General features: G+C 51.0%; 1 protein-coding gene across 1 annotated transcript in view; it reads left to right on the top strand.

Annotated features, from left to right (window-relative positions):
- LOC135891823 (LIM homeobox transcription factor 1-alpha-like) overlaps positions 1–24,231 on the top strand; it is a 58,139-nt gene extending 33,908 nt beyond the window's left edge. Inside the window, exons 3-8 of the mRNA XM_065419493.1 lie at positions 16,919–17,151; positions 17,779–17,936; positions 18,878–18,955; positions 19,441–19,570; positions 20,940–21,098; positions 24,077–24,231. Of these exons, the coding sequence (XP_065275565.1) occupies positions 16,919–17,151; positions 17,779–17,936; positions 18,878–18,955; positions 19,441–19,570; positions 20,940–21,098; positions 24,077–24,231 (913 nt within the window). The remainder of the gene's footprint in view (positions 1–16,918; positions 17,152–17,778; positions 17,937–18,877; positions 18,956–19,440; positions 19,571–20,939; positions 21,099–24,076) is intronic.
- Positions 24,232–25,509: the final 1,278 nt, after the last annotated feature.

The following is a 25,509-nucleotide window of genomic DNA, read 5'->3' as shown; positions in this document are numbered from 1 at the left end:
TTTAGCAGGCTTCCTGCTTCTGATATACTTAAAAAACATTTTGTTTATTACCTTTGGAGTTTTTGGCTAGCCGTTCTTCAAACTCCTCTTTGGCTTTTCTTATTATATTCTTGCACTTAATTTGGCAGCGTTTATGCTCCTTTCTATTTGCCTCACTAGGATTTGACTTCCACTTTTTAAAGGAAGTCTTTTTATCTCTCACTGCTTCTTTTACATGGTTGTTAAGCCACGGTGGCTCTTTTTTAGTTCTTTTACTGTGTTTCTTATTTTGGGGTATACATTGAAGTTGGGCCTCTATTATGGTGGGTGAGCTCCCACTGCACCACTGTGGCCAAAGGGCTAATGTGATCCGTGGATGTACAAACGGGGGAATATCAAGTAGGAGTGAGAGGTTGTATTACCTCTGTGTTTGGCACTGGCACAACCACTACTGGAATCCTGTGTGCAGTTCTCTTGTCCACAGTTAAAGAAGGATGTTGATAATTGGAGAAGGTTCAGAGAAGAGCCACAAGAATGATTAAAGGATTGGAAAACATGCCTTATAGTGAAAGACTTAAGGAGCTCAATCTGTTTAGCTTATCAAAGAGAAGGTTAAGGGGTGACTTGGTCACACTGTAGAAGTACACAGGGAACAGAATTTTGATAATAGAGTGAATTTGATAATAGAGAGAAGTTGAAGTCAGAGAAATTCAGCCTGGAAATAAGGCACAAATTTTGAGCAGTGAGGCCATTTAACCATGGGAACAATTGACTGAGGGTTGTGATAGATTCTTCGTCATTGGAAATGTGTAAATCAAGAGGGGGGGTTTTGCTCAAAGATCTGCTCTGGAATTTTGTGGCCTACGTTACACAGGAGGTCAGACTAGGTCATGCTAATGGTCTCTTCTGGCCTCACAGGAAGGGAGGTGCAAATAAACAGGGGCTTGGTCCACACACAAAGCTGCACCCTTTTGGTGTGATTTAAAATTAATTGCATGTAACCAGTGAAAACTCCTGTGTGGACGCTCTTAATTCAGTTTAGACCTGGGATTTAGAAACTGTTTGAGTTTAAATTAAGATGAGTTCTGGTGTAGACCCATCCTTACAGCAGCTTTAAGTTAAAAACCTCATCTAGCTAATATGGCCGCCTCTATTTACCACAGTATCTGCGCACCTCACAATCTGTCATGTAGTCAGCCTCGCACGCTCCCATAAGTAGGATTGCCACCTCTGAGGTAAAAACAAAAAAGGGGGAGACATCAAGGGTGGTCCTGGGCCCATAAAACGGGACAGCTGGCAGTGTGTACCAAGCACCCGTCCTGATTTCCTGGGGCAGCTACCTCAAAAAAGAGACAATCCTGGGAAAAGTTGGACAGGTGGCAGCCTACCTGTGAGGCAGGGCAGTGCGATGACTCCTCTTGTGCCGATGGAAACTGAGACACAGAGAGGCTAAGGCCAGATCCTCAAAGGTATTTAGGCTGAAATCACTGGGGGTTAGGAGTCTGGATACCCCTTTGAGGATCTAGGCCTAAGTGACCGGGCTGAGGCCACACAGGGAGTCTGTGGTAGACCTGGGAATTGAATCAGGTCTCCCAAGTCCCAGGCTAGCAGCCCTAACCACTGTACCTTCTTTCCTCTCTAGTTTATCCCCTTAGCTTATCCTGGGCACCAGGTAAAGGGCCCTTCAACCATCAAGAACTGGTTGTGGCATTTCCCCAGGAAAGATGGTTCATTGGTTAGAGTTAGGGTGACCAGATGTCCCGATTTTATAGGGACAGTCCCGATTTTTGGGTCTTTTTCTTATATAGGCTCCTATTACCCCCCCAGCCCCGTCCCAATTTTTCACACTTGCTGTCTGGTCACCCTAGTTACAGTTGTCATGTTAGGGTGAAATGTAGCCAAATGGTTTCCCAGGTGACTGGAAAAGGCTCCAGCCCCGGCAAGCTGACGGTCAGACGTGGGGAGGGACAGTGCCTGTTATTACTGGTCACTACTGACTCTTCCTTTGCGGCTGCTCTACCCACTTCCCAGCACCTCACCGCTTTAAAAGAAAGAGAGAGAGAGAGCCCAGAGTTTAATTTAAATCACGTCTCCCAAGCTTGTTCTTTTCTCAATCAATATTGCTTTTTGCATCATATCTAATCTCTTTTTTCTCCAAAGTAAAATTTAATTAAATAATTCTAATGAATGTTTAATGATGTTCTTTTGTCATTATTAAATCTGTAATAAAAAAGAGTCTGCAGCCCCTCTGCCTCTCTCCCCCTCGTATCCACCCCCCTCCACGTCCCCCCTTTCTGTCTCCCCTCCACTCTGACATACGCCGTCCTGCTCACGCGCTCGCGCTCCCCCCACACTCTGACAGGGCTGGCATTCAGACCTGCAAACAGGAAATGAGAAAGGGAGAAACAGGATATTGAGTTTGGATACTATCTGGATCGGTAATATCACCCCTAGCTACTGTGGGAGGGAAGGAACGCTTCCCCACACTGAGAATACTAATCTAACCCACCAAGGCTTTACAGAGGCGGCCAACAAGGCACCACAAAATCAATATGAATTGATAACTCCAGCTCGAAATTCAAATACCTGGAGCAAGCGGCTTGGCTGGCTGGTGCTTTGCGGACTGGAAAGTGAGCAGGCGGGCGGAGGGAGAGCAGAATGCCGGCAGGGGATTCGTCTAAAGGGATGAGAGAGGGGGAACGCCAGCAGGAGCATTCTATCTGGGATGTAAGATTGGGACCAAGTCTCCAAAGGCCCTTTCCGGAGAGAATTGGCTTCCTTGTATCAGAAGTGCTCGTCTCAGTTTTTAATCAGAATCTGGAGTTTTCTCGGTGAACTGGGATGGGGTAAATAGGAGCCATAACAAGAAAAAGCCCCAAAGTCAAGATTCTCAAAAGTAGCTGGTGATTTTGGGTGTCCAACTTGACACCATAAAGTGGCTTGATTCTCAGAGAGTGCTGAGCACCCATCCTCTGGAAACTAGGCCCCTTTAACGTGCCTCCCGTTGGGCGCCCTAAATCACTAGTCACTGAAAATCTCCAGCTAAGCTGCCCAGATCTCTACGAGTGGTGACAGGGTGCATGAATCTATTGTTTCTACAGACAGTGCCATCTCCCTGGGAACTTCCCCACAAACTGAGATCTAGAGATGTTCACAAAAATGTCCTGACAGAAAATGTGGTTTCTTCAAAATAGACATTTCCCACGGTGGAAAATGTCTATTTTGACAACAGTTTAAATTTTCCAATCAGGGGAAATATAACGTCAAATCCAAATTTTGAAATGAAACCACATTTATTTCCTTTATAAATCGTATCATTTGACATGTTAAATTGTTTTGTTTAGACTGAACATACTGCAATTTTCCATTTTGACATTTACAATGAGAAACTTTTTGGGATTTCTTTGCTTCCCGAAAATTTCCAGTATTTCAACTTTTTGTTCTGATTCAGAATGGAAAGTAACTTCAAAGTGGGTGAGATTTCCTGTAAAAGGACAAATCCATTTTTCAAAGAGCTCTTCTAAGATTACTGTGGACAGACAGGTCTCATCTCTGCTCCTCCACACTGCTCTGGTGACCGATGCGAGCTCTGCTCTTTCTTGCTCCTCAATCCTACAGCTCTATCGGCTGGGCTCACTCACCTGTGGCCTGTTTGAGAACCAAATGCAGGGCCAACAAAGTGCACCTAAGCTACAACTAGATCTGTAAGTGGAGAGGACAATGCGTCTCAACCGTGACGCTGCTTCCGCGGGCCCAAATGCCCTGTCCTAGGGCACGTCAGAGCTCCGCTCCTCTCACAATTTCCCCTGCTTGAAAGTAGTTTTTTAAAAAACCTCGAAGAACTTACACTGAGCTGCATGCTGGTGGGAATCCAGGCCAGGCCAGCAGAGATGCAGGGCCTGAATCTCCCATCGCCATGCTCCCTGGGCAGCCACGTGCCCCAGTGAAAAGTGGGCATAAAGCGGTATTGAATCAGAGCTGTAGCATTTTGCACCCTCTCTGCACCGGCATGAATGATGGTCGGTCTCAGTGGACAGGTGAAACCACCAGTGCCATTGACTGGATTCTCAGTGCTGAGCGTGTTTGAAAATCTGGCCTCCTTATTGGCAGCCTCAGCAAAGAGGCCAAGAGATGAATGAGCTTTGGAGACTCACTTCCTCTCTGTGGCTCAGAGAGGGTCTCTCTCAGGTGGTGCAGGGGGGATGTTTTGGACACCTGCCCATGCTGCACTGCTCTGAAGGGAGGGCAGCGCACTTCACCAGCCCTAGGCTCGCGTAGCGACAAATAATAAAATGCCCATTTGGGCTACAAGGCCTTCACGGGTCAGAGCAAGCACTCGCCTTGACAGTTCTCTCCAGAGCATGGAATGAAAACCCCCTTGTGTCTTTACACTGGGTCCTCTTTAAACAGCATGTGTGATAGCTCCATTTTCTGCCTTTACAATACTTGGCAAAAGTCATAGCCCAAGTGTGGAAGAAAACATGTCAGTGGGAGATTCCTGGGTAATTTTCACTTCTCCATCAAAAACATTGATTGTGGGGAATAAAATAATCCTACTGAGCACTTACCATCTTGGAACATAAGCTGTCCATTCTGCTGACGTTAAGTATTTCTGCGGCGCTGCGGCTGTAGCATTGCAGAGCAGTTTTAATCGAATCATCTCGTCACCTCCATGTGAAATAGGCAAATGGTTATTATCAGCATCCCCCATTCACTGAGGGGGAGATTGAGGCAAAGGGAGGGACCGTGACTTGCCCAGAGCCCTAGAGGGGCTCGGTGTCAGAACATAACAGTTCCTGCTTTGTTCCTACATCTTTGCTCAGAGCTCTCGATGGGGACCTGAAGTTCTGTTGCCATGCAATCATGCACCCCGAAGCAAAGTGCTTGCACCTGTGCCAAGATAACTGCACACGATGCAGGGTCCCTGGCCTCTCTCCTTCTTCTGCACCAACAGTGAGGTTAGCTCCGTGTTGCACGGGGCGAGAGTCCCTGCCCTGAAGAGCTTGCGGTATAGATCAGAATGATTTCTCCCTGACTGGGAATGGAACCCACTCAGCTGCAGCAAGAACACTGTCTCCTGGCCACCAGGGAGGGTGAAGGGGGACACGCTGGTTTTCCAGTATAGCTTTTCCTACAATATATTGATGGTTTAAACTCTGCGCCCACAAATATGTCTCCTTGTATCAGGGGGTGTTGCATTCAGCAGCACAGGGGAGACCAGGAAGACTGGCAGGAGCAGACAGGCAGATGGCCTCTGTCCTGCCTGAGTGGAGAGTTTGTATGAAAGGGGCTGTATTGCAGCCGCTGGTCATTCGTAGTAGTTAAAAATAAATATGTAAGAAATTCCAGTAGTTCCCTTTGGCAGAGCCCAGCGCCCCTTGCTGTCTGAGATGCTGTTTGAAAGAAGCAGTGGACTGCTCTTCTCCAACCAAGATGAAAGTTTGGGAAGGGCTATAAATCCGCCTGCTTCAGGGCAAGAACCCTAACCCCTAATTAATGAGGGTCAGGAGGGAACTTCCCCTGGGGCCTGGTTATCCCATTTCTGCCTTCTGTGGGGTTTTCTTTGGAGCAACAGGTGCTGGCCACTCTTGGAGATGGGAGGCTGGGCTAGACGGGACCCTTGTCTGATCCAGCCTGGCAATGCCTCTGTGTCTGTGGCTGAAGATCCACAAGTGACAGTGAAGACAACATGCTGTGAGCATGCTGTGAGGGCATTGTTACCATCTGCATCACAATGACATCTGCACATCCCATGCACCAGCATCCTTCAGCCGTCACGTTGCCATTGTGGGCCTCTTTCTACCCATACAATTCCAGTGAAACCTCTCAGGGCCACCAGAGGGATTGGAAAGGTTCGTCTCCTTGAGCCCCTTCTCTCCATCCCTGGTCTGTGTCCAGAATGACTGGCTCTGGGATGGGGAGAGAAGAGGAGGTGTTGATGCTTATCCACAGGGAAAGGCATCTTTCCCATTTTGCCCGCTGCACCTTTTCTGGCAGCATCCCTCCCTCCCCTGCACCTGACAGAGACACTCGCTGAAATGCAGCCTCTCGCTGGCCGTACCCAGAGAAAAACAAATTTTTTTGTTAGCATTCTGCAGCGATATGACAGGCGCCCTATGAATTCTGGGAGATTTTAATAAAGAAGACAGGACTGTGAAATTTAATAAAAGAGTTCATCAGATTATATGGTGATGGCTCAGTGCCACAGAACTGGCGGTAATATCCTCGCAGTAGGGGGCTTAACCCCTTGAGGCACGGAGCAGAAGCATTGTATTAAATCTTTCAGTAGCGCTTCACTCGTGTCACTTTAATATTTATGAATCTCCGCGGCTTTGGGAACTAGTCGGGTGTTTTGTTTGTTGTTCGTTTTTTTATTTAAGGACCAATTTTCATCCCCGGCATTAACAGACTCAAGCCCAGACACTAACTATCAGGGTTATAACAACTATTCTCTTCAGAACTGATATCAAGGGTACTGCAGGGCCCAGCCAGTCAGACCTGCTCTTGCGAGGTTCAGAATTTGGTGCTTTAATCACCAAATGGCAATCACAGTAAATGTTGCTAGCGATCGATTTAGGGGTCTTCGCAAACCTCTCCAGTATCCCCCATTCCAGGCCCAAAGTTCCCTCTGTTCAACACAAATGTGGAGTCTCCTTCCTTTTAATGAAGAAAATTTTTTACATTGGGTAAAAAGAATCATCACTGAGTTCTGTGTCGCTGTAAGTTCCCTGCTGGAATAATGTTACGGGGTCCTACTCTAGTCTAGTCTATACAGGTTCTTTTACCACCCTCATCACCTTAATAACTTGGGCACCTGTTAATTGTGCATTAAGCGACATAACTAACACCTGTCACGTGAGGTCGTTCTTTCTGTCCTCCTTCCCCAAGGGGAGAATTGTCTGTGGTGTTTTGGTAGGGTTTTGTTTTTGAGGAGTTTATTGTTTGTTTTTTAGTGTACATGGTGCTTCGTGTTTATGTTAGAGAAAGCAGGACTGAAGAAGTGGGTCTGGCCCTGGGAGCAGAAGGTGGGGAGGTTTGTGACAGTCTTAGTCCCTGGGCTAGTTTGTTCTCTGTCTCCTGCACAGACGAGCTTTGGTAGAAAGTTCCATGGCTCCTGAGGAGAAGAGTTGTAGCCATAGTCTTCATCCCAGAGCTTTAGGGCCTTTTAGTTACCCTGGGCCCAGGCCATTGGGTACCGTGAAGATAAGTGCCAAGGCCTTTGGACTTGACTCGATTTTCTATGGGAAGCCAATGCAGAGAGCAGAGGACAAGCATGACGTGCTGGCAGGAGCCCTGGTGGGGGCACCTGTCCAGGAAGCATATTGCGTGATGTTCTTTTCTGAGCGAAGCTGTAAAGGATTCTCTGTAATAACGCAGCTGCTTGCTAAGTGCTTGGAGAGCCCTGGATGGAAGGTGCTCGAGATGGGGCACGGGGCAATGGTCACCAAGTGCTGTGTGGGTTTATGGTGCTACATCAATCCAGTATGTGATTCGTGTCACAGAGTCAGTGCTTAACTAGCAGCACTTAGTACTCAGGACGATACCTCTGCATTCTCTCGCTCACACAGGCCTCAGTCCCACCAGTCCTTGCACCCTCATGATGCTCAGGGATAGGGTTAACCTGGCAGGCATTCAGCGCTTCCCCATCCTGCCCATCACACTTATCCACCCTTGCCCCAGCCCCTGTGCAGGATCCTGACTGGAATGCGAGAGTCTGCAGCATGTCCAGACATTGTTGCAATCTAGCCCCTGAGCAGCTCCTTCAGGAAAGCCCGTTCCCTCCCCATCCAGCCCGTGTGGTTTCCCCATGGGCCCCTCCTTGTAGTAGGCCAAACTCAGTCCTGGGAGCTCATTGATGTCCACTGCTTTGGGCTTCAGTTGCCCCCTGAGAAATGATCCATTTCAGAGAGAAGGACAGATGGTTTGGACTTCCAGGGACTGGCAGGTTAAGCAGAAAGTTTCCCGTCACCAAAGAGTATAGATCTCCCATCCTGCTGGTGACTGTGCATGGAGGACGGTGGAGCATGCTCTGCTCCTGAGATTGTGCTGCCAGGGGTTTCCCCTGAAGCGGGGAGTGTTTGCTGCACAGATCCCGACAGGAAGAGGGGCTGTATGGGGCCTGCTGCGCTGAAATTTTCACCAGTGAGAGAACTGGCTTAATTAACTGTGGCTTGGGTGTGAACAGGACCCGAGGGCCCCTTTCTAGAGGAGAACCCCTGCGTGTCCCTTCCAGAGAGGCCGACAAATGCCCTGGGGGGAAAGATCCGTGAGGAAATGAGAGTCTCCCCCAAACTGCTCCTTCATTCTGGCCTAGGCGTTGCTAACATGACATCGAAATGAAGCAGAGGGGAATTTTGCCCCTTAACCCCTCCCCACCCACCCCATATCATTGAGGGAAGACCCTGCTATTGTGGTGTGAGTGAAATAAACTCTTTGTAATGAAAGAGCATATTGTATTTCCAGCGCCGCCTTATTCCACCCCGTGTGTCCCACCCCCCTGCTCCTAGCCCGGCGTGAAATCTGGAAAGGGGCTTTACAAGTTCCACTTCAATATTTCAGACGGCTACGATGGATTTTGCAGCTCAGCGTTAAGTAAACAGACCTTGCTTAAGCCAGGACTGCTTCATTTTGACTAAACCCTAACTAAATAAGCCGGCTTCATGAAGCACAGGCCTTGTGGCTTTCAAGGCCGCCTTAGCCCTTGCTTCATTAACACCTTTTAATCCCACTGGTACAATCTTATACGCTCCAAATTACCCTTCCCAGGCCTGGGTCAGGGCCCTCCGTGCTGCCACACAACAGGTCAGAGAACTGCTCAATAACTTGCTGCTCAGCTCAGCCCCATCTGGAGTCGCTTTGAGGGGCAGAGCCCTCGCTCTGACTGTGATTCCTTCTCCAAAGCAGTCTGCAAGGAGAACGGTACCCCCAAGAGCGACAGGTCTGGCTCTGTAGGGATTAATGGGCTGCTTAGGGAGTTGCGGTATTTTACTAGCACTTGAATCTGATAGATGATGGAGTCTATTAAATATCTGAAAACAGTTGGTCTCTGTAAACCCTTCCCAAATATTCTGTTGAAGAGGCAAACCGTATCAATGACCTGCCGTAGAAGGAAATAGAAACAAGATATCAGACTTTTCTGGGACTTATGCAGTTCAAAAGAGATGAATAGAGGGAACTCGGACCAAATACCCAAACAAAAGCACCCCTGAACTCTAGGGTGTGTGAAATCTGGCACTGAATTTTGCAGCTGAGGGGTTCTCTCTCTAGCATCCAACTTCCATGCTTTTTTGCAACAGTCACCTCTCTCCCCTACCATGGCATGGTTAGAAATTTTTGCTAAACTTCCTAGGGAAAATTAGTTAAACTCCAAGTCTCTCTCAGCTGTTTTAGTGACTGAACAGTTTGCCTGTCATTCAAAAGCAAATTGTAAAGGGTGGGGATAGGAGCAGCTCAGCGCTGCAGAAGAGGATGTTGATTGTTTGTTTGAAGGAAAATGGGAATGTAGAATGTAGCCAGATCTGCACCTTACGGTGAGCAAAATCCATCTCTGCACCAGTTAAGTGCCATTTCAGTCCAGTGCGTAGGCCCTCTGTAAAGGAGTGTATTGCACCCACTGTGAGGGTAGGTGACAGCAGCAGGTCGGGGATGCTGGGTCTCAGGGTTCTAATTTCTTGTAAATGACACACAACATAGCTTCATGGAGGATTTTACTTTGGGAACAGAGGCAGAAAGATAACGGCATGTGGGGAAGATGATGCCCCTCCAAAGGGGTCTCTGGAGTTCCACCCAGTGATCATATACACTGCACACTTTGGTAACGGAAGCCTGAGCCATGGTTGGCCAATCCACAACTGATGAAAGGAAATCATTTGTCATACAGTGTGTAATTAGGCTGCGGAACCCATTGCCACAAGATGTAGTTGAGGCCAAGAACTGAGCAGTGGGCATTTCTAAGGATAACAAGAATATCCAGACTTACAATAATTAATGCTAACAGGTATTTTCATAGGGATACAAAACCTCAGGCATGAAATCTTAGGCCAATCTCTAACGATTAGTGGTCAGGATGAGACCTTAATGGGGAGCAGATTACCCACACTGTAGCTCCTGAAGGGTTTCCTGCACCTTCCTCTGAAGCAAGTGGTGCTGGCCGTTACTGGAGACAGGACTCTGGGCTAGATGGGTCTGATCCCGTCTGGCAATTCCTATGGTCCTGCAGTGGGACTCAGCGCTGCATTGTAGTATGTTAGTAGGTGACTCGGCCACACATGCTTTCCCAGGGGGCTGCTCTCTCGGTGATAGCTCTCAACTACACAGTGACAGCTCGCTCAGCCACTGATGTCTGCCCTGACCACAAAGTGGAGGGTCGAGCTGTCGGACAGCAGCCTTCCAGCGTGGGCCTGATGTGTCTTTGTCCTTGTCTGGATGGTACAGCTGCTGCCTATGAGCAAATGCCTTGGTACAGGTGTACCTTCTAAGAGGCAATTTATCAACCTCCTGTTCTGTCAGCAAGCACCGGCCCCTGTCTGGGCTGCTGCTCCCCGTAGAGTGTTGCAGAGTAGGTGTGAGGAAAGGGCTGACAAGGGTCAGGCCAACCATCCCAGGTCTGCCTCTCTTGCCGCTAAACTTTGAGCAGACACTCTGCCTGACCCAGATGCTTGTTCCATGTAGCTCTTCAGAGCAGATTTTCCCAAGTGTGAGCCGGCTTCCCTGCCCACCATCCACAGACACTTGTTCCACAGAGCAGTCTCTCCTCCATGCCCCTTTAACACAGCTCCTTTTCCAGCAGGAAACACAAATTCCACCATTTGTAGAATTAATGAATTTGATGCAGGCTGAGCAGGTATGAAAAAGGTGATCGATATCTGTATTAACTTTACAAATGTTATGTGCCTCTGTCTACTGGATTACTACCATTCTGTCTGCTACATGTTTGCAGAGTTAATTCAGTCCCGGGTGGCTTTTGCACACTGTAGGAACCGAGATCAATGGCTGTAGATAGCCTAGTTGCTGGTGGTTAATGGACAAGACAGGTGTCAAGGTCTTTTGTTTTGTCTCCAAGTGGGAAAGGGACAGGGCCCTTCAAGCAGGAAACCTTAAATAAAGAACTTGGAAACTGTTAAGACAGCAACCCTGATGCACAGAGGCAAGGTCTGCAGTGATGCAGCTGGTAACCCAGTCCCTAGGGTATCAGAGCTAATTCGAGCCCACCTCAGCCTGTAGCCCTTTTGTTGTTTAAATCCTTTTCTCTCTGGTTGCTATATTCCTATGGATAAAATAAATAATGCTTTGTTGTGGGTGTCACTGCATTTACCTCCTGGACACAGCTCCCAAAGGGGAGTCTATAGAAGGGGCCAAACTCAGTTGGACCTGCCAAGGAAACATGGTTGGTAAACAAGGGTGCTGTGCCCTGGAGACCCAGCCTAAAAGTGGGGTGAATCACTGAGAGAAATGCAGGCACTGGGCCTGTCACTGGAAAGGGTGCCTATGAAGAGTCTGAAGGGTATGTCTACACTGCAATCAGGAGATGTGATTGTAGCATGTATAGACATACCTGAGCTAGCTAGCTCAAAGCTAGGTCAAGTACGTCTAAACATGCTACAGTCGCACTTATAATTGCTGTGTAGACATACTCTGACTGAGGGATCAAAGGTACAGCTCACTCTGAACTGTGACAGCTGGTGAATGAATACACCTGCTCAAACTACCTAAACAGTTAGCAGTGACTGCCTCTGTCTCTGTCTCTCACTCTCCCCACACAGGCCCATCACTCAATGGAGAGGGGGCATTATGGAGTTTAGAGAGGAAAGTTGAGGTTTGGGTCCAAATTTGAAGACACCACGTTTTTCTTCTCAAACTTTTGGCCTCTGATTCCAGCTGAGACCTAAGCTGCAGTGAAATGTTTGACTTGAAAAACTTCAGTTCCCTGCTAGTGACCAAATGCAGCAGGAGCAACGCTTTTGTCTGCTAAGCAACATGCAAACATAATCCAACGTTTAATTCCTTTATGCGTTTTCAACAAGTGCAGCAAAGCGTGAGGTTTATGTAGCTGCTTGATCCTGTCATGGGCGTTTCACACAAACACACAACCTCATGCCAATTGTCAGTTCAATTAATTATTGTTATTTATTATTTGTATTGTTGTAGCACGGACCAGGACCCCATTGTGCCTAGGTGCTGTACAAACAGAGAACAAAAAGACTGTTCCTGCCCCAAGGAACTTACAATATAAGATAAGAAACAATAGGTGAATACAGGCAGGGAGTACAAAGAAACAGTGAGACAACATTGGTCGGCATGATGGGCAGTGATCTCTGCACACCAACTACCTACCCGGCATCACAGTTATACTTCTTCAATGAGACTTTTTGGCATGACTAGCTGCATGAGCATTGCCAAAGTGTGAGAAAAAGACCGACCTCTCAGGTATCTGTCAAGGGTGGGTAAGACCCATCTAACACATCGGCCTTCTTTCTGGGAGTTTGATTGTAGTACAGCCTCAATGGCTAATGCACCTGTCCCCGTAGTTTGTCAGTGCCAGGATAGCTTAGAGGATTGGAAATGGGACATCGAGCCTTTGGCCTGTAGGTGACTAATCCAAATGTGGTCGCAGATCAGTAGTGGATGAAAGCTATTATGATCTGAATGCTGGTTTGTGCCCTAGGGCATGTGAAACAATTTGGTTGTTGAACAAGTGGCCACTACCACAGTTAGCATCACACTGCTTCCTCATTGGCTGCCTCAGCAGAGAGCCCAAGGACTGACTGGAGCATGGGGTCTAAACTCACTCCTCGCACTGGGTGCGTTCTTCCAAAGGAGGTGGGAGATGTTCGTGGTGGATGGGAAGCTCTCCCTGCAGTTGCCTGGGCTGTCCCCTCTCTGTGGACACACCCAGGGCTGTCAATCCAGCACCTTTGCTGGCGCTAAATTCACTTCAAGTAATGAACCTGGAAGCCCAATTAGTATCTGCAACATCCCCCCATGTGGCTTCCCGGGGCAGCTGCATTCAGACGCCATGCAACCATGTTCCCACCGCAGCCGCCCTTCCCTCCTCTCAGAATACTGGCTGCAACGGAGATGTATTCTGTTCCTATGACAACCCAAACAATATTACCTTGACTTAAATGGATTCAGGCGATATTAAAACCGGCCTCTTTAGGAATTCCTAGTGTTGGAGGGGCTGAGAATTTTAATTTTGTGTAATGCGAGCTGACACCGTGTTTATGAGCTGCTTGCTGAATGTTTTCTTCAATTAGTACAAAGCAGAGCAGATTTGTTTTCAGGGCTTAGCTTGGGAGAGGGAGGGTGTGGGGCTCATAGTGCCTATGTGAGATTGAGTTATGTTACAGCAGCTGTGCATCCCTCAACTGATCACAGCTGGGAAGCCCATCCTATGAAATCCAGGTGAGATGGCCAGCACCTGAAGGGGTCTTTAGACAAGACTCGCTGACTGCCTCGTTCTAATAGGAGTAGGGTAAAGGAGCTAGTTAGCTTGCACCTATAGGGAATCTGGGGATGGGCAGGCCTCTTCTCCCAGCCCTGACATCTGTTTCCAGGTATCTTTGCTCCACCTAGTATCTCTCACAGCTTTCACATTTAAAACCAGTGCACACACACAAACACGTGCATTTGCACACTCAGGACATTCACCTGACCTTGTGCTTATCTCTACCATACCCTGTCCCGTGCAGGATCAAGCCCAAAGCAAGTTTTATGTCGGGAAGTTTCTCTTTCCCTGCCCCTCCCAAGCAATACTCAACGATTAGCCTGCAGAACTCATTGCCACGGCATATCATTGAGGTCAAAGGCATGGATGGAATAAGGATTAAAAAATAGCTTGGATATTTCTCTGGATAATGGAAATTTCCATAGCTGTCATGGTAAGTATTTAAGGATTTGTACAAGAACTAAACCCTCTTTCAGGGCAGGATCCCTGCTTCGGACTAATGGGAGTCAGGAGGGAGAGCTATCCTGCAGAGTGGCTTGTATTCCTAATAATTCCTGAATTCCTAATATTTCAACTGTTATGTCTGTAGCCCTAGCCATATGCTGGACCCATCCCTCACCTTCTAAAAGCCCGCCTATCTGGATGCACAAGAATGGTAGGGTTGGGGTATGTTACAGGAGTGTGACTGGACCTGCTGCTCCTGGGAAGAACTAGCTGAGACTAAACATGATCCGTGGGACCAGTCTTGCTAAAGACCCAAGAATCTTCATGTCATGGAGATTTGGTCTCAAGTGTGGCACATACAAAAATAAGTCCCATGCCTAGGAGGGAAAGTCTGCAAACCAAGGAGACAGTGGAGAGCCTTTGCATTTAATAGTTAGGGTAGTTTGCATTGAGATCTAATTCCAGACGAGAGGATGGGAACGTTCAGTGACGCATGCTCTGCCTTTTTACAGTTACCACAACCAGTACTAGAGCACTCTTCTGCACACAAAGGCATAACAAGATCCAGTGGCTGGGCTCTGCCACTAGACAAACGCAAACTGGAAATAAGTAATTAGCTAGTAATTAGCCATTGGAACAGTGTCCAAAGGGATGTGGTGGATTCTCTATCACTTGGAGTCTATAAATGGAGACTGGGTGTCTTTCTAAGAGAGGTGCTCTAACCTAACCACAGACCATTGCAGGACACCCTGGGTGAAATTGTCTGGCCTGCAGGGCGTCAGACTACATCAACAATAAGGTCCCTTCTGGGCTTAAATTCTAGGACCATAAATAACTTGTTACTCGGTAATAAGTCACATGCTTGTAACTGATCACAGATCACAGTTAACACGGAAGGGTTTACTTTGTCTTTTCACCTCCGCCTGCCACACGGGGTGCTGGTGTCAGAGAGGAACAGATCTGTATGCAGCCCACCTCTGGGACTGTGCATGGAGCACGCATCCCACCTGCTCCTTCGGGGCAGTGTGTGGGTGTGGGTTTGGTTTTTAAACACGTGACTCAGTGGCAGCTTTTTTCTTTATACTGAACTTCTATTTAGGATGACCAGATAGCAAGTGTGAAAAATCGGGACAGGGGGTAGGGGGTAATAGGAGCCCATATAAAAAAAAGGCCCAAATATCGGGACTGTCCCTATAAAATCGGGACATCTGGTCACCCTTCTTCTATTTCAAACTCAATTTTTTAAAGTAAAACATGAATCACAAAAAGAACGGGGTGGGGTGGGGAGGGGGAAAGCAGAGAGAGATGGAGAGGAACACAGACAGAGAAGGAGAGAGAGCAAGAAATCCCACGTGGCTCCAGTTGGAATGTCCCAGCCACTTCAGGCGAAGGCCATCGCGCAGCACAGCTCCATGGTGGTATTTGGAAGGGATGAGCTCTCCCCTGTAATCCTCTCCATCCCGCTCCGCAGAGTTTGCCAGGAGGATTAACCCAGTCTTGTTCTCAATCCCAGTTTATGAGTTCCCTGCTGGTGGGGAAGATCCTGTGTGTTTAAACAACAGCCTAATTAATCCCCATTTTATTACTTTCTCTTGTCAAGTGGCTAAATAGAAGCTGTCAGCCGGCAGCCACCGTGCTCACATTTGTTTAGATCCCAAATTACTTCATCAGAACCATCTGCTCTGAACGCCGGGCACTCAGCGATTGTTTATTTCTTTCTCAGGATGCCGCAAGGGGCACAAACAGCCTCCTCCGGGGCTCCCCGGGCCGGATCCGTACAGTCCCCGGGGACTACGTTATTAAAATGAGTTTAGGGGTCTCGAAGGAAGCCCTACCTGCTGAGACCACACTAACAGACTGAGCCGGGCAGCATGGTCCCTGGGGGCTTCTCAGGCTGCATTCACTGACTCCACTGGCCTGAATAGAGTGAGATGGATCGGCCCTGAATGAGCCTCCAGCAAAGTTCATTCGAGAGCAGAAGAGGCACTCGGGACAGCCACACCAAGGAGGGCAGCGTGGGCGCTGACTCCACGGGGGTTGAAAGGCCGGGCAGGCCGTGTTCCTTGCAGAGCTGGCTGGGGAAGGCAGGGACAGCATGGGCCAGGAGCAGTGGACCTAGCCCAGAGAAACCACTACCCATCTAGGGGTTATTTATGATACCTGTAGGGCCGGATCCTTAGCGAAGGTCAGTGGGCACAGCTCCTTTGACTCCACCAACGGCCTTTTATACACGCTGATGACCTGGCCCCTGGTTTCCATATTCCACTTTGTGGTGCTTCCCTGGGCCCTTTCCCACACCCCGACCTCTCCCCCTCCCCAGGTCACTGAGCTGGTAACCCAAACTCACTTGCTCTCTGTCATCCTGTTCAGAACAGCCGCCTGGCAGGCCCAGCCGGACCCTGCCTCAGTGGCCTTGGGCCTGTGTCAGCCCCCAGAGCACCCGGTGCTGCTGTTTTTCTGTCCTCCCCGCCGCATGGGAGAACTGGAGCCTTTCCCAGCTGCCACGGAGCCCCCGAACTGGTGGGACTCCTGACGCCTCGTACATCTGCTCTACCCGCTCCAGTTATCAATGCAGGCATGTGCACCATGGCATCACAGCGCCTGTCCGTATCTAGAGGAGAACAACCTTCACCCTGAGCCGCTGCTCCGACTAGTGAAGCCCCAGTCATAACCGGGACCCCCTTAAACCATTCCCGTATCTAGGTGTTATCCCTATCAACCTAGGGTCCTGTGGCACCTTTAAGACTAACAGAAGTATTGGGAGCATAAGCTTTCGTGGGTAAGAACCTCACTTCTTCAGATGCAAGTCAAGTGAGGTTCTTACCCACGAAAGCTTATGCTCCCAATACTTCTGTTAGTCTTAAAGGTGCCACAGGACCCTCTGTTGCTTTTTACAGATTCAGACTAACACGGCTACCCCTCTGATACTATCAACCTAATACTTCCTATAGCTCCAATACCCCCCTGATTCCCTCCTAGCCCCACTGCCCCCTTAGCCCTAACTCCTAGGCCCTGTCTGACTGCTTTGTTCCCTCCCTGGCCACACAGGCTCTTCCAGACCAAGTGCAGCAGCTGCCTGAAGGCGATTGCCCCGTCTGAATTCATCATGCGGGTGCTGGAGAACGTCTACCACATCCACTGCTTCTTCTGTTGCGAGTGCGAGCGGCGTCTGCAGCGTGGGGACGAGTTTGTGCTCAAGGAGGGGCAGCTGCTATGTCGCAGCGACTATGAGAAGGAGAAGGAGATGCTGAGCGCCATCAGCCCTGCGCCCACTGAGTCTGGTGAGGGACCACAGGAGGCCTACATCCTTGGGGCCAATGGGGAAGGAGGGGATGGGGCGAGTGGACCCCCCCTCATAGGGCTGGGAATGAGGGGGTCAGGGGACCAGCCCCCTCAGCCCTGGGGTTCAGGGCACAGCTAATGTAGGGTGTTGCAGGGATGCTGCCTGGTCCCCAGGGGACAGGGCTGTAAGGTTGGGAGATGTGGGATGCCCATGAAGGGGTGCAGTCTGTGTCCTCTGAAGCATCTGTCCCCTGACCACTGTCTGAGCCAAGTCCTTGGACTAGACCGATGGTCCCTTGGTCTGATCCAGAGCGGCAGGGAGGGAGTGAATGGCGGGACACTGGTGGTCTGATCTGAAGGGTCGGGGTGGATGGATACTGGGCTAGAAAGGCCCATTGGTCTGATCTGGGGTGGCCAGTGGGGAATAATACTGGGCTAGATGGGCCTCTCTGGTCCTATGCACTGTGTCTCAGGACAGGAGCCCTTGTGGGCCTGGCCCTTGCTGAGGACGTAAGGGACCAAAGACCTGAAAGGGGAGGAAATTTCCTGGCTTCGCTGCTACAGCAGCTGAGCCAGAGAGGCCCCGGCCTGCCAGTGGCAGTAACAGCGAACGGTTCCCCTTCCAGTGAAAAGCGAGGATGAGGATGGCAGCCACTCCCACGGCAGAGGCAGCGAGGAAGGCAAGGACCACAAGCGCTCCAAGCGCCCACGTACCATCCTCACCACTCAGCAGCGACGGGCTTTCAAGGCCTCCTTTGAGGTTTCCTCCAAACCCTGCAGAAAGGTAGAGTGCAGGAGGGAGCTTCCTCACTGCCTGGGCCAGAGTCCCCGCCCGGCTCTTATGCCCGTAAACCCCCCTGTAGTCCTATGGCCTCGGAGCCCAGAGTCCTGCCTCCACACTCCCAGCTGGGCTGCAAAGCAAGCGCTTCCAGAACACACCCCAGGGGAGACCAGGTTCCCTTGTGACCGTGCGTCCGGCCCAGCAGCAGCGTGGCGCATATACCGTGGCTATCTGCCAGCTTTCTCTCTGCACTGCAGCTTTAAGCCTCAGCACAACTTGGCAGCCAGCTTGTTTTCATTTCAGTGCAGATGGTTAGAGAGGAGATGCACACACTGGGCCAGATGTTCCACTGCCTTGCATCTTGTGCTGTCACTTACGCCAGGGCAAAGTGGGTGCCTTCTGATCTGGGAGCGTTTCACACCCACTTTCCACTGGTGTGAATGATGGCACGAGGTGAATTAGGCCCACTCTGAGCCATTTCATAGACAGCAGCTTCCGTTGTTCTCTTTCTCCTCTAGATAGTGTCAGGTGTTTATAGTACTGTGCAGATGAATAGAAAGACAAGTTGCCTACCTTGGGGGGTTCAGAGTAATGACAGAAGTGATGTGGTAAACAGGAGCTAGGGAGTGAGAGATTCCTCCTCTTAGATACTTTTCTGTGCCGGTCGTTTTCTAAACTCTTGAGAAGGGACAGCTTCTCGGAGGAACTTACAACCCTAGGACAGCCAAAACCACAGAAGTTAGGAGTTCAAGTCAGCATGACTCATTGTAGGCAGCAGGGTAGATTTGCAGCTGGTGTGAGTTTCTAGGAAGGGCAGGGGACCGTCAGGTGCACTGTACAAGGTTAGGTAGGGACACTGTTCTAACCATCAGCTGAGCTGATCATTTTCCAATATAACAAAGCTCTAACTCACCTTTTCCGACTCCTCTCCCCTCTGCGGGTAGGTGAGAGAGACCCTCGCAGCTGAGACAGGCCTGACGGTCCGGGTGGTGCAGGTCTGGTTCCAGAATCAAAGAGCCAAGGTGAGTGACTGCTTCTCTCATCGGAACCAAGCTAGGTGGCCCGGATTCTCAGTTGCACTGAGGCCCTTTGCACCGTTCTGGCAGTCTAACAGGGCAGAAACAGCTCTCTGAGAATCCCCCCTACACAGGGGGCCTCCCCAACTGGTGTGGAGCTGGTGATAAGACCCTGCTCCCAGACTGCGGCACACAGGGGTGGATTGAGGCCATGGCTGGAGTGCACTTTGCTCTGATATTCTGTGCTTCCCAGGGCCTATTAGGGCAACAGTTCAGGTGGAGTTCCTGTTTCAGGTGCAGGTCAGTGCTGGGAGTGCACAGGGGCACCTAGTGAGGTTCTCTGCGCTTCAGGACGAGTGTCTGTGTGATATCTGCACTGCTCCTTCACTAGGGAGGGGAAAGGCAGCTGCCCAGCAGGGAGTTAACTGCAGCACATTACCCCAGCCAGACCCTTAATGCAAACTTAGGGCCTTGCTTGCTTCTCCTGGCAGATGAAGAAGATCGCTCGCAGGCAGCAGCAGCAGCAGCAACAGCAGGAGCAGGAGCAGCTGGGCAACCCGCGTTTAGGGACCGGCCGTGGAACTGGCCGCAGCAGCAGACAGAGCAATGATGACAGTGAAGGTGAGGCGTGGCAGAGCCTTGGGATCAGCTCCCTGCAACAGCACAGGGGGGAGGCAATCTGGGACTGAGGGGGCTCAGCAGAGCTGTGCTGAAAGAGCAGGGGCGCTGCAAGGCAGGACTGAGATACGCTGGCACAGCTGAGGGGAGAGGAAGTAAAGGGAAAAGTCTAGATTAGCTCCTGGCAGACGGTCGGGGGGACAACTGGTGTAATGCATATAGCACACGACTGGGACTTGGAATTCCAGAGTTTCAGTCCCTGCTCTACTAGCATCCCTTTGAGACCTGGGGCAAGGCACTTCCCCTCTCTCTGCCTCAGAATCTGTACAATGATGATAAACCTAGTTCATAGGGTGTCACAAGGATTTATAAATCTCTTTCAGTCCTCGGATTCATAGATTCATAGATTCTAGGACTGGAAGGGACCTCGAGAGGTCATCGAGTCCAGTCCCCTGCCCGCATGGCAGGACCAAATACTGTCTAGACCATCCCTGATAGACATTTATCTAACCTACTCTTAAATATCTCCAGAGATGGAGATTCCACAATGTAAGGATGTAAGGAAGGAGCAGTAGGAGAGTGAAAATTATCATTATTAAGTGTGACTTTTGAATGCTTCAGTACATCTGATGTCAGTGGTTTCTGACTACGCAACAGGAGCTCAGTTCTTTTACCAACTGGTGAATTCGGATTCTCTTCAGTTTAGCTTTTAAATAACAAAACCAATTTTTAATTTATGGCCATTTGACCTTTTACTCCAGGATTAAGGGTCCCATGTTCCCATACTAACAGCCCCTTCTCTTCACAGCACCTTAATGATAGTGAAAAGAATCCAACAGAGGTAGACTCAATCACTTGACAATATGGACCCGTCGTAAAAACCTTGTCACAAACCGTTTAGCCACACTCTGATGGCAGGACAAGATTTCCAGAAGTGACCTGTGATTTTGGATGCTCATCTTGAGATACCTAAAAAGGGCCCAATTTCCAGAGGGCAGGAACTCAGCCCTTTCCGGGTCTCTTTCACGTGTCTCAAGTTGGGCACCCAGAATTCACTAGTCACTTCTGAAAATCTTTGGCTTTGGTTCCACAGGTGTAAATCCAGAATAAATCCATGGATTTCAGTGGAGTCACTTTCAATTTACGCCAAAGTAACCGAACACAGAATCTGGCCCAAAGTAACAATCTTTTATTGCGTGTTTGTGCAGAGCCCCATGTGATCTGCAGGGCCCGTTACAATGGAGCCTGATCCTGACAGAGGCCTGTGGGCATTACTGCAGTATAACACATCATAACATATCACCAGGATGGATTTTACTCTGTTCATATTCTGTACCCACTGCTTCCACCTGTTCCATTGATTCCACATTAGATGGAGCAAGTGTTCACGGACTAGATGGGCTCATGGTCCCCTATCCCAGGATTCCCCAGCAGCAGCTGCTGCCACTGGATCAGAACAGCTACAGCACAGACTTGTACCGACAAGGGCTCACGCCGCCCCAGCTGCCGGGAGACCATCTGCATCCCTACGGTAAGCGGGTGGCGAGGAGGCTGATGTGACTCAGCACCAGAGCTGAGCTCAAACCGCAGCCTGGAGTGGTTGGACCCAGTCCCACTGTTATTACTGTCTGACACATGCCCACCACAACCAGCGCAGAAAGAGACACCAGGCAGGACGTGGCCGCTGTACAGATGACGGAGTATTTAAGGGGTAATTTGTGTCTCATGCCTCTTTGGTTCAAAGCTGAGAAGGTCCCCATGAAGGAGGGAACCCCCCCAACTCCATTCTTCACCTACCAGATTGGGGGGGAGCTCAGGGCTTCTGCCCTGCGGCGGGGTGGTGGGGCTAGGGCCTTCTGCCAGAGACGGCTGGTGCCTGCTGGGGGGGGGGGGGGGACACACAATTTAAAGGTACGCAAATCCTGGAAAAAATCTGAGGGGGGGAAAGTGATCCCATGTGTCCCCCTCATGTATCACCTCTGGCTTCTGCCCAGCGGGGAGGGGGCGACTCAGGGCTTCAGCCCCACGGGAGGCATCTGCTGGGGCTTCAGCCCTGCAGGGCACATGTGCCAGGGCTCAGGGCTTCAGCAGGAATGGGGCTTGAAACCCCAAGCCCAGTCAAGGGCCTCCCGCGGGGCTGAAGTTCCAAGACCCCCCTCCCTGCAGGGCTCAAACCTCACCACCCCTCCATCCCCGCAGAGCTGAAGCCTCGAGCCCAGTCCGGCGCCTCCTGCAGGGTTGAAGCCCTGAGCCCCGGCAGACATGTCCTGTAGGATGGCAGGGTGTCGGGACCCTGGTAGCTCTGGTCAACACTACTGACTGGGCTGTTAAAAATCTGGTTGGTGGGGCTGGCAGGCTCCCTACCTGGGTCCGCACAGCTCCCGGAAGCAGCCAGCATGTCCCTCTGGCTCCAGCCAGGGGGGCTCCGCTCGCTGCCCCCACCCCATGCCCCATGGAGCCGGTGCTCCACAGCTCCAATTGGCCAGGAACCACCTCCAATAGGAGCTGCGGGGGGCAGCGCCTGCGCACGGAGGCAGCACAGAGCCGCCTGGCTGCCCCTATGCCTAGGAGCCGAGGGACATGCTGGCTGCATCCCGGGAGCCACCTGAGGTAAGTGCTGCCCGCACCCCGCACCCTCTCCCGCATCCCAACCCCCAGCCCTGAGCCCCCCTGCCACACCCAAACTCCCTCCCGGAGCCGGCACCCCCTGCCCCAGTCCTGAGCCCCCCCACACACCCAAACTCCCTCCCAGAGCCTGCACCCCACACCCCCTTCCGCACCCCAGTCCTGAGCCCCCCCCACACCATAACTCCCTCCTGGAGCCTGCACCCCACATCCCAACCCCCTGCCCCAGTCTTGAGCCCCCTCCCACACTCAAACTCTGTCCCAGAGCCTGCCCTCCGCACCCCCTCCCACAACCCTGCCCCAGCCCTCAGTCCCCTTCCCACACCCCCTCCCAGAGCCCCCACTCCACAGCCCGGAGCTGCCTCCCTCACCCTGAACCCCTCATTTCTGGCCCCACCCTGGAGCCCGCAACCCCAGCCGGGACCCTCACCCCCTCCTGCACCCCAACCCCCTGCCCCAGCCCGGTAAAAATGAGTGAGTGAGTAAGGGTGGGGGAGAGCGAGCAACAGGGGGGGGGATGGAGTGAGCAGGGGGTGAGGCCTCAGAGAAGGGACAGGTCAGGGTGGCGGTGGGGCCTTGGAGAAGGGGCGGTCAGGGGCGGGGCCTTAGAGAAGGGGCGGGGCAGGAGTGGGGCCTCAGAGAAGGGGTGGTCAGGGGCGGGGCCTTGGAGACGGGGCGGGGCAGGAGTGGGGCCTCGGAGAAGGGGCGGTCGGGGCGGGGCCTTGGAGAAGGGGCGGGGCAGGAGTGGGGCACAGGTGTTCGGTTTTGTGCGGTTAGAAAGTTGTCCACCCTAGTGCCCCGGCCCTTGAACTTCTGAAAACTGTCGTATGTGGCTCGGAGGGTCAGTAATTTTGGCCATCCCGGGACATAGGGTGACATTCATGGCCAGCACAAGTCCTAGCTCACTGCCCGCCAACCCCTCCCCCTTGGGCAGTGCACATCACAAGACTTAGACACCATTCAAGTGCCACTTACGTCCTAATTTGAAGATTTAAGCAGGACTTAAAGAGTGCATAGGTATGGTGCCAGGCCCTGCCCATGGGTGAGGGGCTGGGGTAGTGGGGGCTCAAGCGAGGCCTTGCCCAGAGGTGAGGAGTCACACGGGGGCTAGACTTCATGTTGGACTCTGCCCAGGGGTAAATTTCACCCAATGTGAAGAATTGCCCTGTTTTTATTGTCCCCTTTTTTCTGTGCTGAGTCAGGCAGAGGTGATACAGGAGCCCCTGGTGGGACGTGCTCATGTCTTTCTCCAGTGGTGCAAATAGATTTTAACTTTTACCGGTACGGTACCGACCCCCCGACCCTGCCCCCCCTCACAAAAAATGTTCCATGACTAGAGTCCTGCGTGGATACAAATGTATACCTGCGGATGCGGCTATCTGTGGATAGAAATCAGTATCCGCTGAACCACAGGGCTGTCCCGGGAACTGCAGAGGCAAAAGGAACAGAATGTGGGGCTGCCGCTCCCAGGAGCCAGCGCCCCCTGTTGGCAGCTCCCCCAGCCCACCCTCAGCCCTTCCACGCAACCGCGTCTCCTGTCTGGGGTCTGTACAGCCCCGTTGGAGGACAGGGCTGGGGGTGGTACAGCCACACCGGAGGAGCTGCCGGCGCGGGCCACTGGCTCCTGGGAGCGGCGGCCCCACATTCTGCTCCTTTCGCCACTGAGGTTCCCAGGAGAGCCCTGCGGTTCAGCGAATATCCACAGATATCCACATCCGAGGAGAAATATTTGTATCCGCGCAGGGCTCTACAATTCATTCTTGACAATGTGTCTTTCCGGTACAGTGTACTGGCAATAAATGTCTTAAGTGTACAGCGTACCTGTCCGTACCGGCTTACTTGTACCATTGTCTTTCTCTCACTTTCCTTTTCTTCCTCCCCTAGACTCGGAAGGCGTTTTCCATGACATGGACAGCGACAGCATCAGCCATTTGGGAGACTGCCTGCTGTCAACAGCCGAAGCCAACCTCCTCCAAGCCCGAGTGGGTAACCCCATTGACCGACTCTACTCAATGCAGAGCTCCTACTTCACCTCCTGACCGTGGAAAAGGTCCTGGTCCTTTTGTGAGTGTCTTGGACAGACGTTGTTCTGAATTCAGAATGAGGAGTGGGGAGGAGAAACAGCCCTTCAGAGAAACTTTTTGAACCCTGCACAATGGAAGAGGCAGCTGGGTTTGCCAAGCACATAAGCACTAATTCATGAGGACCTTCCACAGCCCAGAGGACTCAACTGCGTTGCCTCTCCCCTCCTTTTCTCTAGCCACAAGTAGATGGGTGACATGATGTTGTTTAGCTGTAACTGTAGCGGTTTGTCCAGTGTTTATGCTTTAGAGCATTACATTCTTCAAACGAGACTGGCCAAGTTGCCCAGAGTCAGGCTGGGAAGCAGCATCTCCTCTGTCGGCTGCATTTATTTAAACCTTGGTGCAGCTGATCCATTTGTGGTGCCATTGTGCCCCGCTGCGAGGGATTTCACCAGCCTGCCCCCTCCTGGGCCTGCGTCATGGGACAACATTAATTTTCCTTGGGGAAGGCCAGTGACTGAGGATGCCTCTATTTGATACTACTGCCATTTTGGAGGCTGCCTTCAAGGGGGGTGATTTAGGCTTTTTAATGGCTGACACCATGGAGAAATGCAAGACAGGTTGGTCCCTGAGGGAAACGGCTTTGCTTGGGGACAGTATTCACCTTCAGGAACAAAAGATTATTTGGTCTCTATTATGATGCGAGGAAGCCAAGGGACATGTCCCTGAAGAGAGTAACACATCTAGAGAGGCGTATCTGCCTCTCCCGACTGCCTCTGCACCCCTTCCTTTAAAAGGAGGCTCACTCCTTCCATTCAAAGTAGAATGAAGACCTCATTCTCACAGCTGTAACACTGCAGATGCGGTCTGCACTGGCTGCTGTTTGTTTCTTTTAAAACTAGTGGTGTGAACAGATCTTATTTAAAAATGTTCTTACCAGAAACCCCTCCCTACATGTTTCCATCTCGAGTGGGATTTCTCCCCCTAACCATTTACCCAGTTCACTGGGACCGTCCACCATTTTGCTTCCCTCAAATACACGAGAAGAGGAAAGGGTTGAATTGTGTTATCTTGGAATGTGCTCTGTGCCAAGTCACTTCCACTCCAACAGCCTGAGTTTGTTCTTGACTTTGAAGGCAACAGGTAGGATGCCCAGAGTCCGCTGAGAGACCGCACTCTTTCTTTGGATGGGGAGGAGCAACACTTCTTCTCCAAGCATGAAGCTCTTACAAGCTCTCAGTGTGGGGCAGTTTAGGGTTAGAGATTAGCAGGCAGATTTGGGGTTATGACACA

This window comes from Emys orbicularis, chromosome 19 (genome assembly GCF_028017835.1).
Source record: "Emys orbicularis isolate rEmyOrb1 chromosome 19, rEmyOrb1.hap1, whole genome shotgun sequence".
NCBI lineage: Eukaryota > Metazoa > Chordata > Testudines > Emydidae > Emys > Emys orbicularis.
The sequence above is the reverse complement of the archived record's forward strand: the minus strand, read 5'-3'. Positions and strand labels throughout refer to the sequence as shown.